Source organism: Orcinus orca, chromosome 5 (genome assembly GCF_937001465.1).
Source record: "Orcinus orca chromosome 5, mOrcOrc1.1, whole genome shotgun sequence".
Classification (NCBI taxonomy): domain Eukaryota; kingdom Metazoa; phylum Chordata; class Mammalia; order Artiodactyla; family Delphinidae; genus Orcinus; species Orcinus orca.
This window is the reverse complement of record NC_064563.1, coordinates 78401059-78413610: the sequence shown is the minus strand read 5'-3', so window position 1 is coordinate 78413610 and position 12552 is coordinate 78401059. Positions and strand designations below refer to the sequence as shown.

The window sequence follows — 12552 nt, the reverse complement described above, 5'->3', positions numbered from 1 at the left end:
ATTAAAAAAATTTTTTTAGGGACTTCCCTGGTGGTCCAGTGGTTAAGACTTCACCTTCCAATGTAGGGGGTGTGGGTTCAATCCCTGGTCAGGGAGCTAAGATCCCACATGCTTCATGGCCAAAAAACCAAAACATAAAACAGAAGCAATATTGTAACAAATTCAATAAAGACTTTAAAAATGGTCCACATCAAAAAAAAAATCTTCAAATAAATATTTAAAAATATATATTTACCCTACCTTACTCCAAAAATGGCTTACACCCAGCAATTATGTGGGTCATAGTGACGAGGACTCTCTCCTTGACCAAACTTTAAAAGTTAGACTCCTCTGTCTCTCTTCTTGACTAAGTCTCATCCTAGGCCTGCTAAACTCAGTTTTAGCAAAAAAAAATCCTGATGAACTAGTTTATCAAGAATTCTCTCATCTTTGATATCCAATGAAACTCTTCTCCTCACACTTTTGATCTAATCATGTGCCTCCCCTGACCCACCATCCTTGACATCTGACCAAGTTCCTCTTAGTAATCTTCCATCTACTCCCTCATCCTGCCCATTGGCTATAAATTCCCACTTATCAACACATACAGAGTTGAATTCAATCTTTTTCCTCTACTGCAATATTCTTGAATAAAGTCGTCCTTTTCATTTTTAATAAGTGTCAGAATAATTTCTCTTTAACAACAGAAACCATTATGTTGTTTAAATTAAATCACCTGGTTGATAATTATCACAAAACACAAAAGATGTCTCCTAACCACATTACAGAATGCTAGGTTTAGAAGTTAAGATGTGCCACCTGACCATCTCACTTCACAGATGAAGAAACTGAGGCTCCGAGAAGTGAAATGAGTTGTCCAACTTCACCCAGGAAGGGGCAGAGTTCTTTTCAGTGCACCTTCTATATAATTACCTACATTTTACAGATGAGGAAACCGAAGTTAGAAGTGGTAAATAAACTATCCAAGGTATGACTGAGGTTCAAGCTTAGCACATCTGACTCCAATGTGGTCCACTATTCTGCAAAAGCCTTCCTGATTGCATTTATATACATCTTAAGCAATTTTAAACATCCACTCAAGAGGATATGACCAATAGATCCTGATGGACCAATTATCCTGATGGATAATCGCAAAAGGGAGGAAATGGAAGATCTAATAAATTAAACGTCAATGAGAAATGGTCAGGAAAAGAAGGTAGGTATTATCAAATGATACTAGAAACACTTTAAGTTCATCTATACTTTCTCAGGTTACTCCTCTTTTTATATCAAGTGACTCTACTCCTCCATCTAACTAAAGCCAACTCCAAACTGGTCTGTTGGTTTGACAGCAATAATGAAAGTACCAAACAAGTGGAAAAGCTCTTGTCACTCATAACAATATGTATGAAATATCTACTAAGTGCCCAGCACTGTGTTCAGGACCACAGGGGAGACAAAATTGACTTTTCAATAACATATGATTCTTCTTAGCAAAGAGCCATACCTGATGGCAATAGCGCCAAAGTTGTTATGAACTTCGTGGTACCAGTGTCAGCTAACTACCATCCTCGTCAGCCTCACCTCTACTCTGTAGTGCTTCTTACAGCACAGTCCATGGTCCTGCCACACACAGGATGTGACGCGACGGCCCCATGGGCTTAGGCAATCAGTATATGACACAAATCTAACCCATCTATTGTTGTACCACTGTGTCATGGCACACCATTTAGAAAGCCATCTTACATCTTACCAACTAAAGAGGCCCAAACCTGAGCCAGCATCTCCAATCTACTGTTTCATCAGGCAGTTAGTGAAGACTATCTAGGCAGAAAGAAATTCACTACTTTATTAGACAACTGCCATGTCTTGCTATCACTTTCTACATCTGTCTATCCAACATCACAAAGTATAATAAAGGGATTAAGTGGTAGGTTCTTAATAATATCTGTCAAATAAAGAATACACGAGAAGTAGCATGTTTACATGTCATGTTAGTTGCAAGAAACAGGGGGCCTATCTTTTAAAATTGGTTGCATCTTTTACCCATTACAGCTTCTTGCTCTCAGCCCCTAGAGTTCATTTTTAATGATTTATAGAAGCCTTCCCTTAGAAAAATTCTCCTCTTTAGAATCTGCTTCTGGTATACTATCTTAGTGAGCTTGAAATGAAAAAAAATCTAAGGTTACAAGACTATAATTTCGCATAGTAGTTACAAAGGTTTATCTTTTCATATAAAAATGAAGAGATGTAAAGTACTTTTCCTTGAATTCCTATCCATGTAAACATTTGGGGGACTTCCCTGGTGGTGCAGTGGTTAAAAATCCACCTGCCAATGCAGGCGACACGTGTTTAAGCCGTGGTCCGGGAAGATCCCACATGCCGCGGAGCAACTAAGCCCGTGTGCCACAACTACTGAGCCTGTGCTCCAGAGCCTGTGAGCCACAACTACTGAGCCCATGTGCCACAACTACTGAAGCCCATGCGCCTAGAGCCCATGCTCCAAAACAAGAGAAGCCATCGCAATGAGAAGCCCGTGCACCACAACAAAGAGTAGCCCCCGCTCACTACAACTAGAGAAAGCCCGCATGCAGCAACGAAGACCCAATGCAGCCAAAAAGAAAGAAAGAAAGAAAGAAAAAGAAAGAAAGAAAGGAGGGAGGGAGGGAGGGAGGGAGGGAAGGAAGGAAGGAAGAAAGAAAGAAAACAGTTGGCATTTTATATTTCATACCCAAAGATGAGAAAAATTAAAGCAATGAAACTACTACAATAAACTGTGGGCTTTTAAGGGTAATAACTATGCAAAATTCACAAACTGTTTTTCTAGATTCTTCCTGACAGACCAATATTAAAATTCAATGAGTTTCCTTAGACTTGGCTATGGACAAGAAAACTTTTCTTGGCATCAGCTCTGGTCCATTATTCACCTTACTCTGAGTTCTATCAGAAATTAATAAACAAAATAAAACAAAACCTTTAAATTTAGAAAAGACTTTTAGGAATCATTTTGTCTTACCTGTAAAACTAGTGAATTAAACACTTCTACATAAGCCATGGTCTCTTACATGAGTCTAGTGATGGGGAACACATTACTATAAAATGTACACTGGTCATTATTGGATTTTTAAAAAATTTTTATTGTTTTATTTATTTATTTTTTTGCGGTACACAGGCCTCTCACTGTTGTGGCTCTTCCGTTGCAGAGCACAGGCTCCGGACGCGCAGGCTCAGCAGCCATGGCTCACAGGCCTAGCCGCTCTGTGGCATGTGGGATATTCCCGGACCGGGACATGAACCCGAATATTTTTTATTGTTATACATTCCTTCTTATGTTAAGCTCAAAATGCTTCCTGGTAGTCTGGGCCTAGCTCAAGTCTGCTATTGGAGCTGATAAGAAACTTCTATGTGATAAGCCTAACCTATATTTGAAGAAAGTTATAATGAATGGCTCCAATTATCTGTTTTCCAGCCTAAGTACCCCCCACATCACCCTCTTTTCCTTAAACAATGCAAAGATTCTAGTCACTTCTCACTATCCTCTGTGTAGCCATTTAAGTTTTTCATGCATCCTTAAAATGTGGTCTCTGGAAGTGAACAAAGAGTTTCACTGTGGTACAAAAGGCAACAAATTGTCAATTGCATATTCTGTTATTGAGATTAAAGATTAATGTCGGTATTTTGTGGCCAATTTAAATCCCCAAATCTATTTCATCTGAACTGCTGGTAAACTATTCTACTTTGACAAACTGTGAAAAGCTCATGAAAAAGCTCATGGTTAAGCTGGACTATTTTTAGAAATAAAGCTATATAAGTGATAATTCAAGAAAGCCTACTAAGCTAAAGTTTTCACTAAGTAGATAATGAGTTTTAGTCTGAAGACATGTAGGACATGTACCTCTTTAATAAAATATTTGGTTTTCCAAGGTGTGCCTGTTTCAGTACGATGCCTTTCTTCAGTCCTCTGGCGTTCTTCCAGGGTACGTTTATGCTCTGTGGCCTTATCAATATCAGATTCCCTCAGAGAGTCTGTCACATTTCTCCACAATCGCCTGAAATCCGAAAACCACACATTTTACATTCTTCAAAAAAGATAATTAAATAGAACAGATACCCTCAAAATTAACAGTAATTTTAATAAATTACATTTCCTGAATCAGATCTAGAATTTCATGCCTATGAGTTACAAGAATGCTGACACTATGTTGCTGATGTTAATGTCCAAGATGCTGCTGCTTCTACTTCTTTTTAAATTAAAAATAATTGATATTTTCCCAAGTTATATAACCAAGATTTTTATTTTTAAGAAACTTAGGAAACAATACGCAAAAGGAGAAATAAATTTTTTTAAAATAAATTTATTTATTTATTTTTGGCTGTGCTGGGTCTTCGTTTCTGTGCGAGGGCTTTCTCCAGTTGCGGCGAGCGGGGGCCACTCTTCATCGCAGTGCGCGGGGCTCTCACTGTCGTGGACTCTCCCGTTGCGGAGCACAGGCTCCAGACGCACAGGCTCAGTAGTTGTGGCTCATGGGCTTAGTGGTTCCGCGACATGTGGGATCTTCCCAGACCAGGGCTCAAACCCGTGTCCCCTGCATTGGCAGGCAGATTCCCAACCACTGCGCCACCAGGGAAGCCCGAGAAATAAATTTTTAAAAAGCTGAAATAGAAGAGACCACTTGTGCTTCTGGACGTGATTCAATAATGGGCACCAGATTTACCCTCCTGCTTTTAATCAACTATAGAACCAGACAAAATATAATGAAACAATGGTTTTCAGATGTCAAACAAAAGGCAGCACAGGACAGTGACTCCTGAGAGCAGGCAAACAAATGAGGGGGTCCTATGAGTGCTCCAACTGACGAGTTAGAGAGCTTGCAGGCACAGCACGGGGGCAGGGCGGGGGGAGCTCAACAAACACCAAGCCAAAGAAATCTGCCAAGACAATTCTTTGGGGAAAGTATAGTCTGTTCAACAAATGGTGCTGGGACAGCTGGATATCCACGTGCAAAAAGGTGACTTTAGGCTCTCACCTCACAATAAAACTTAGAAGAAGATAAAAAAACACTGATAATCTCACCTCATCAAATAAAAACTGATCACTGAAATAAACACCATTAAGAAAATGAAAAGATGAGCAAGAGACCAGGAGACAATATTTATGAAACACATACCCAATAAAGGATCTGTGTCCAGAATTTACAAAGAACTCCTATAACACAATAAGACAACAAACAATTCAATTTAAAAAATGGGTGAAATTTATAAGCAAACATTTTAACAAAGAAGATATACATTTGGCTAATTAGAACATAAAAACATGCTCAACATCACTAGCCATTAGGGAAATGCAAATTAAAATCACAATGAGATACTATTTCACACCAGCTAGAATGGGCATACTAAGTAAGACAGGCAATAACAAACGTTGATGAAGATGAAGAGAACTGGAACTTTCATAGGTTTCTGGCAGGAATGTAAAATGGTGCAGCCAGTTTTGAAAATAGTTTGGCAGTTTCTTGAAAAGTTAGACATAAAACTACCACACAAACCAGGAATCCCACTCGTAGGTATTTACCCAAGAGAAGTGAAAACATGTCCACACAAAGATCTGCACAAGAATGTTCACTGCAGTATTAATCATCATAGTCCAATACTGCAAATGTCCATCAGTTGGTGAAGGGATATAGACAAAATGTAGTATCACATAATGGAGTACTATTCAGTAATAAAAAGGAATGAAATATTGATACATGTTGTACCACGAATGAACCTCAAAAACGTGCTAAGTGAAAAAAGCTAGGCATAAGGGATCACATACTGTATGATTCCATTTATCTGAAATGTCCAGACAAAGTAAAATTATAGAGACAGAAAGTAGGTTCCCTGGGACTGGGGGCAGGAACAGGGATTAACTATCAATGGGCATGAAGGATCTTATGGGAGGATCAAAGGATTCTAAAACTAATTAATGGTAAAAACTGTAGCACTAAGGAAAGCTACCAAAAATCACTGAACTGTACACTTAAAACAGGTGAATTTTATGATATGTAAAATATATCTCAATAATATGTTTAAGTGGCAATTTTAATATTAAAGTAGAATTCAAAGCAAGAACTATGACCACGGATGGAGGATCATCTCATAATGGCCAAGGGCTGGGGGCAATGCAGCAAGAGGATGTGCAATCTTTTCAGGGTCAGCATTCTGGAGAAACAGAGTGTTGTTCCTATTTGCCAGGAAGCTTGAGGATGTTTCCAACAACTGTGTTACCATTCCTGAGAAAAGGACATATAATCTTAAATGTGTATGGCCCAAACAACAGAGGTCCAAATAACATGACACAAAAACTTATCGAACTATAAAGAGAAATATTCCATTAAAATTGGTAATTTCAGTAACTGATCTCAATACCTCTTCTCAACTGATAGAGTGCACAGAAAATCAGTAAAGATACAGAGGACTAGAAAAATACTATTAATCCACTTGATCTAATTGACATTTACAGAATACTCTCACCTAACATCAACAGAATACACATTCCTGTCAAGTGCACACAAAACATTTACCAAGATAGAATGCATTCAGTGCTATAAAACAAATATCAATAAATTTAAAGGATTAAAACCACACAAAGCATATTCTTTTACCAAAATGAAATTAAATTAGAAATGAATACTGAGAAGATATCTGGAAAAGCTCCAAATATTTGGAAATTAAACAACACATTACTAAATAAGTTCAAGTCCAAAAAAAAAAAAAGAGAGAAAGAAAAAAGAAAAACCCACAAGGGAAATCAGAAAACACATATCAAAAAGTTCAAAAGGTAGAGGCCAGATCAAGATGGCAGAAAAGAAGGACATGGAGGTCACCTCCCCCGACAAAGACATCAAAAATACACCTATATGTGGAGAAATTCTCACAAAATACCTGTTGAATGCTGGCAGAGATCTCATACAACCAAAGCTGCAAAAAAGATCACTAAGTAGTTGGGATTGACATGTATACACTGATGTGTATAAAATTGATGACTAATAAGAACCTGCTGTATAAAAAAATAAAATAAAATTTAAAAATTAAAAAAAAAAAGGATCATTAAGTAACTGGGCAGGACGAAAGGAAAAAAAAAAAAAAAAAAGGAATCAGGACAAGACCTGTGCCCCTGGGAGGGAGTTGTGAAACAGGAAATGTTCCCTCACCCTGGGAAACTTCTTCACTGGCAGGGAGATCAGCCGGGATGAAAAGAGAGTTTCAGAGGCTTGAAGGAGAGTGCAGTAGCCAGCTTGTGGCATGCAGAACAGAGAGAGACCTGCACAGAAGGTCCTGGCCAACTCCATGCACTCCCTAGCCCAAGACGCATGGCTGCTGGTGTGTGCAGGGGCTGGGTGCTGAAACTCAGGCTTCAGAGGACAGACCAGGGGAGCGGATTGCGGATGGCTACACGGAGACAGCGTGAAGGGGCAGGAGTGAGGCCCGAGCCACAACCAGGGGTGTGCAGAGGAAGGACCCTGGGTCTGCCACTGAAGTCCCATTGTTAACATATGCGTGCAAAGGAAGGGGTGGGGCCCGTCATAGCAGCCTCATTCTCAGTGTGCTCACAGCAGGATGGATCTGCCTCTATGAGTTCTGGGAGCACATAAACACACACGGAGGTGGGGCTGAAATCTGAGCCAATCCCCAGGGACTGCATGACTTTAGAAGCAGAGCTGAGATCTGAGCGTCCCAGCAGCTGTGTGATCTGCAGATTTATGTGCTATGGGTAGCTTTGTAAACTCAGTGCCTGTGGGACATCTGAGAAGATTACTGGTGCACCCATGGCCAGGGTGGGTCTGGTGACAGCAGCTGCAGGCTCTGCAGGTACACACCAGGGGTGGGGCCAGGGATCTGGGCTGACTCAGTAGCTCCCACGGTGGGTCTAGGTGTGCGACTATGGCAGTGCTGGTGCCTGACTTCAGCAGTTCTGCACCAATGGATCTGTGCTAGTGGCTTTGTGAGCACAGAGCCTGAGGGACCGACTGGCCTGGATGGCCGACTGCCTGAATCCCCATGGTTAAGGCAGGGCTTGAGGGCAGTGCCAAAAACAGTGTACTCTGTGAGCCTGCACAATGGGTGACAGGCAACACCACAGAGCTCACTTCCTAGTGGACAGCTCCAACGGAGGAATTCAGTGGCTCCTCTCCCAGAGGAAGTGCTCCAGTCCTTCCTACCTCATAACACAGATCAGAAACAGATATGGGGGTGTCTACTCCAACAACTGGGGAGCAGGCCCTGCCCCCAACAGGGCTGTGACAAAGAGGAGACCCTGCTCAACGTCCACTGCAGGCTCTGGTCACCACAACAATCACACACCCTATCAATGGGAAACAGCCAACGCACGCTGAGGAAAGATGTGGCAGTCATACATACTAAAGACAGCCCTTATCCCCAAAATATTAGACTCACAGAGGCTACACCAGGACACTCCCACATAAAAACAGCCCTTCAAGACCACAGTTGATTAACTGTTTCTCCTAAACTCACAGTCAGAGAAATACAAGTAAAATGAAGAAGCAGAGGAACCGCTCTCAATTAAAAGATCAAGGGAATTCCCCTAAAGATGACCGACATCTCCAGTACACCCGATTCTGAATTCAAAAAGGAGATAATGAAAATACTGAAGGAATTAAGAAAGGCTATAGATAGAAGTGCAGATTACTGTAAGAAGGAGCTAGAAACTATTAAAGAGGTACCAATTAAAATTAGAAAACTCATTTGCCAAGACAAAAGCTGAGCTTAAAGGCAATGAATAGCAAACTGGATAACTCAGAAGAACGAATAAGTGATCTGGAGGGTAGAATAATGGAAATCACCCAATCAGAAGAGCAGACAGAAAGACAAATTAAAAAAAAAAATGAAAGCAATATACGAGACCTATAGGATAATATAAAGCATGCCAATCTACGCGTAATAAGGATCCCAGAAGGAGAAGAAAGAGAAAAGGGGATCGAGTGCAATTTCAGTGCAATCCCTATCAAACTACCAATGGCATTTTTCACAGAACTAGAACAAAAAACTTTACAATTCGTATGGAAACACAAAAGACCCCAAATAGCCAAAGCAATTTTGAGAAAGAAAAACGGAGCTGGGGGAATCAGGCTACCTGACTTGAAACTATATTACAAAGCTACAGTAATCAAGACAATATGATATTGGCACAAAAACAGAAATATAGATCAATGGTACAGGATAGAAAGCCCAGAGATAAACCCATGCACATATGGTCACCTAATTTATGACAAATGAGGCAAGAACATACAATGGAGAAAAGACAGCCTCTTCAATAAGTGATGTTGGGGGACTTCCCTGGTGGCACAGTGCTTAAGAATCTGCCTGCCAATGCAGGGGACATGGGTTCGAGCCTTGGTCCGGGAAGATCCCACATGTTATGGAGCAACTAAGCCCGTGAGCCACAACTACTGAGCCTGCGCTCTAGAGCCCATGAGCCACAAGTACTGGGCCTGTGTGCCGCACCTACTGAAACCCGTGCGCCTAGAGCCCGTGCTCCACAACAAGACAAGCCACCGCAATGAGAAGCCCGTGCACTGCAATGAAGAGTAGGCCCTGCTTGCCACAACTAGATAAAGCCCGTGCACATAAACGAAGCCCCAACGCAGCCAAAAAAAAAAAAAGTGGTGCTGGACAAGCTGGGCAGCTACATGTAAAAGAATGAAATTAGAACACCACCTAACACCACACACAAAAATATACTCCAAATGGATTAAAGACCTAAATGTAAGACTGGACACTATAAAACCCTTAGAGGAAAACAGGAAAAATACTCGTTGACATAAACCACAGCAAGATCTTTTTTGACCCACCTCCTAATGAAAATAAAACCAAAAATAAACAAATGGGATCTAATTAAACTTAAAAGCTTTTGCAGAGCAAAGGAAACCATAAACAAGATGAAAAGACAGCCCTCAGAGTGGGAGAAAATATTTGCAAATAAAGCAATGGACAAAGGATTAATCTCCAAAATATACAAACAGCTCATGGAGCACAATATCAAAACAACAAACAACCCAATTAAAAAATGGGCAGAAGACCTAAATAGACATTTCACCAAAGAAGAAATACAGATGGCTAAGAAGCACATGAAAAGATGCTCAGCATCACTAATTATTAGAGAACTGTAAATCAAAACTACAACGAGGTATCACCTCACACTGGTCAGAATGCCCATCAAGAAAAAATCTACAAACAGGACTTCCCTGGTGGAGCAGTGGTTAAAAATCTGCTTGCCAATGCAGGGGACATGGGTTTGATCCCTGGTCCGGGAATATCCCACATGCTGTGGAGCAATCAAGCCTGTGCACCACAACTACCGTGCCTGAGCTCTAGAGCCCACAAGCCAAAACTACTGAGCGCACATGTCACAACTACTGAAGCCCGCGCACCTAGAGCCCATGCTCCGCAACAAGAGAAGCCACTGCAATGAGAAGCCCGCACACTGCAACAAAGAGTAGCCCTTGCTCACTGCAACTAGAGAAAGCCCGCATGAAGCAACGAAGACCAAACGCAGCCAAAAATAAATAAATAAATTTCTTTTAAAAAAATCTACAAACAATAAATGCTGGAGAGGGTGTGGAGGAAAGTGAACCATTCTGCACTGTTGGTGGGAATATAAATTGATACAGCCATTATGGAGAACAGTATGGACGTTCCTTAAAAAACTAAAAATAGAACTACCATATGACCCAGCAATCCCACTACTGGGCATATACCCTAAGAAAACCATAATTCAAAGGGACACATGTACCCCAATGTTCACTGCAGCACTATTTACAATAACCAGGACATGGAAACAACCTAAATGTCCAACAGTAGATGAATGGATAAAGAAGATGTGCTACATATATACAGTAGAGTATTACTCAGCCATAAAGAGGAGTGAAATTGGGTCATTTGTAGAGATGTGGATGGACAAAGAGTCTGTCATAGAGAGTGAAGTAAGCCAGAAAGAAAAACAAATGTTGTATATTAACACATATATGTGGAATCTAGAAAAATGGTACAGATGAACCTATTTTTAGGGCAGGAATAGAGACAGAGATGTAGAGAATGGACATGTGGACACAGTGGGGGAAGGGGAGGGTAGGACGAACTGGGAGATTAGGTTTGACATAAATACACTACCATGTGCAAAATAGATAGCTAGTGGGAACCTGCTGTAAAGCACAGGGAGCTCAGCTCAGTGCTCTGTGATGACCTAGATGTGGAGGAAGGCGGGGACGGAGGTCCAAGAGGGAGGGGATATAGGTATACACATAGCTGATTCACTTCATTGCACAGCAGAAACTAACACAACATTGTAAAGCAATTTTACTCCAATAAAAAAGAAAAAGAAAAAAGAAACCAATGGGTCAATGATGAAATCAGAGAGGAAATTAAAAAACACCTTGAGACAAATGACAATAAAAACACAACCATACAAAATCTATGGGACGCAGCAAAAGCAGTTCTTAGAGGGAAGTTCACAGTAATAGAGGACTTCCTCAAAAAACAAGAAAAATCTCAAATAAATAACCTAACCTACTATCTAAAGAATTAGAAAAAGAACAAACAAAACCTAAAATCAGCAGAAGGAAGGAAATAATAAAGGTCAGAGCAGAAATAAACAAAATAGAGATTAAAAAAACAATAGAGAAAAATCAATAAAACCAAGAGCTGGCTCTTTGAAAGGGCAAACAAACTCGACAATCCTCTGGCCAGGCTCACCAAGAAGAAAAGAGAGAGGACCCAAATAAACAAAATAAGAAATGAAAGAGGAGAAATAACAACTGATACCACAGAATAAAAAAAACCATAAGAGAATACCATAAATAATTATATGCCAACAAACTGGACAACCTAGAAAAAACAGACAAGTTTCTTTTTTTTTTATTCAAACAGAAAGTCACAAAAATTATAATCATCCTCATCAGTTCACTCAGTCCCATGTAATTAATTTTTTTTTCATCTTGATGTTTTGTTAGTACTTTTATGAATTCATCAGTTTTCCATTAGAGTTCTGAAAATGCTTATTCATTCAGTTCAGCAGTATCAGACAAGTTTCTAAAAACATTCAGCCCACCAAAACTGAATCAAGAAACAGATAATTTGAACACAGCAATCACTAGAAGTAAAATAGAGTCTGTAATTTAAAAAAAAAAAATCCCAGCAAACGAAAGTCCAGGGCCAGATGGCTTCACTGGGAAATTCCACCAAACATTCAAAGAAGAACTTATACTGATCCTTCTCAAACTCTTCCAAAAGATGGAAGAGGAGGGAACACTCCCAGTCATTCTATGAAGTCACCATCACCCTGATACCAAAACCAGACAAAACTAACAAAAAAGAAAATTACAAGCCAGGCCAGTATCTTTGATGAAGACCTAAACAGACATTTCTCCAAAGACAAACAGATGGCCAATAGGGACATGAAAAGATGCTCAACATCACTAATTATTAGAGAAATGAAAATCAAAACTACAATGAGGTATCACCTCACACTGGTCAGAATGGCCATCATCAAAAAGTCTACAAATAATAAATGTTGGA

The 12552-nt window shown here is 40.1% G+C and overlaps 1 protein-coding gene across 2 annotated transcripts in view; it reads right to left on the bottom strand.

The window, feature by feature from the left end:
• The window catches only part of OSBPL11 (oxysterol binding protein like 11), a 90892-nt gene that overhangs the window by 2387 nt on the left and 75953 nt on the right, over positions 1-12552 (bottom strand). For both annotated transcript variants that reach the window (XM_004278807.3, XM_033403854.2), the window contains exon 12: positions 3875-4028. In XM_004278807.3, the coding sequence (XP_004278855.1) occupies positions 3875-4028 (154 nt within the window). The remainder of the gene's footprint in view (positions 1-3874; positions 4029-12552) is intronic.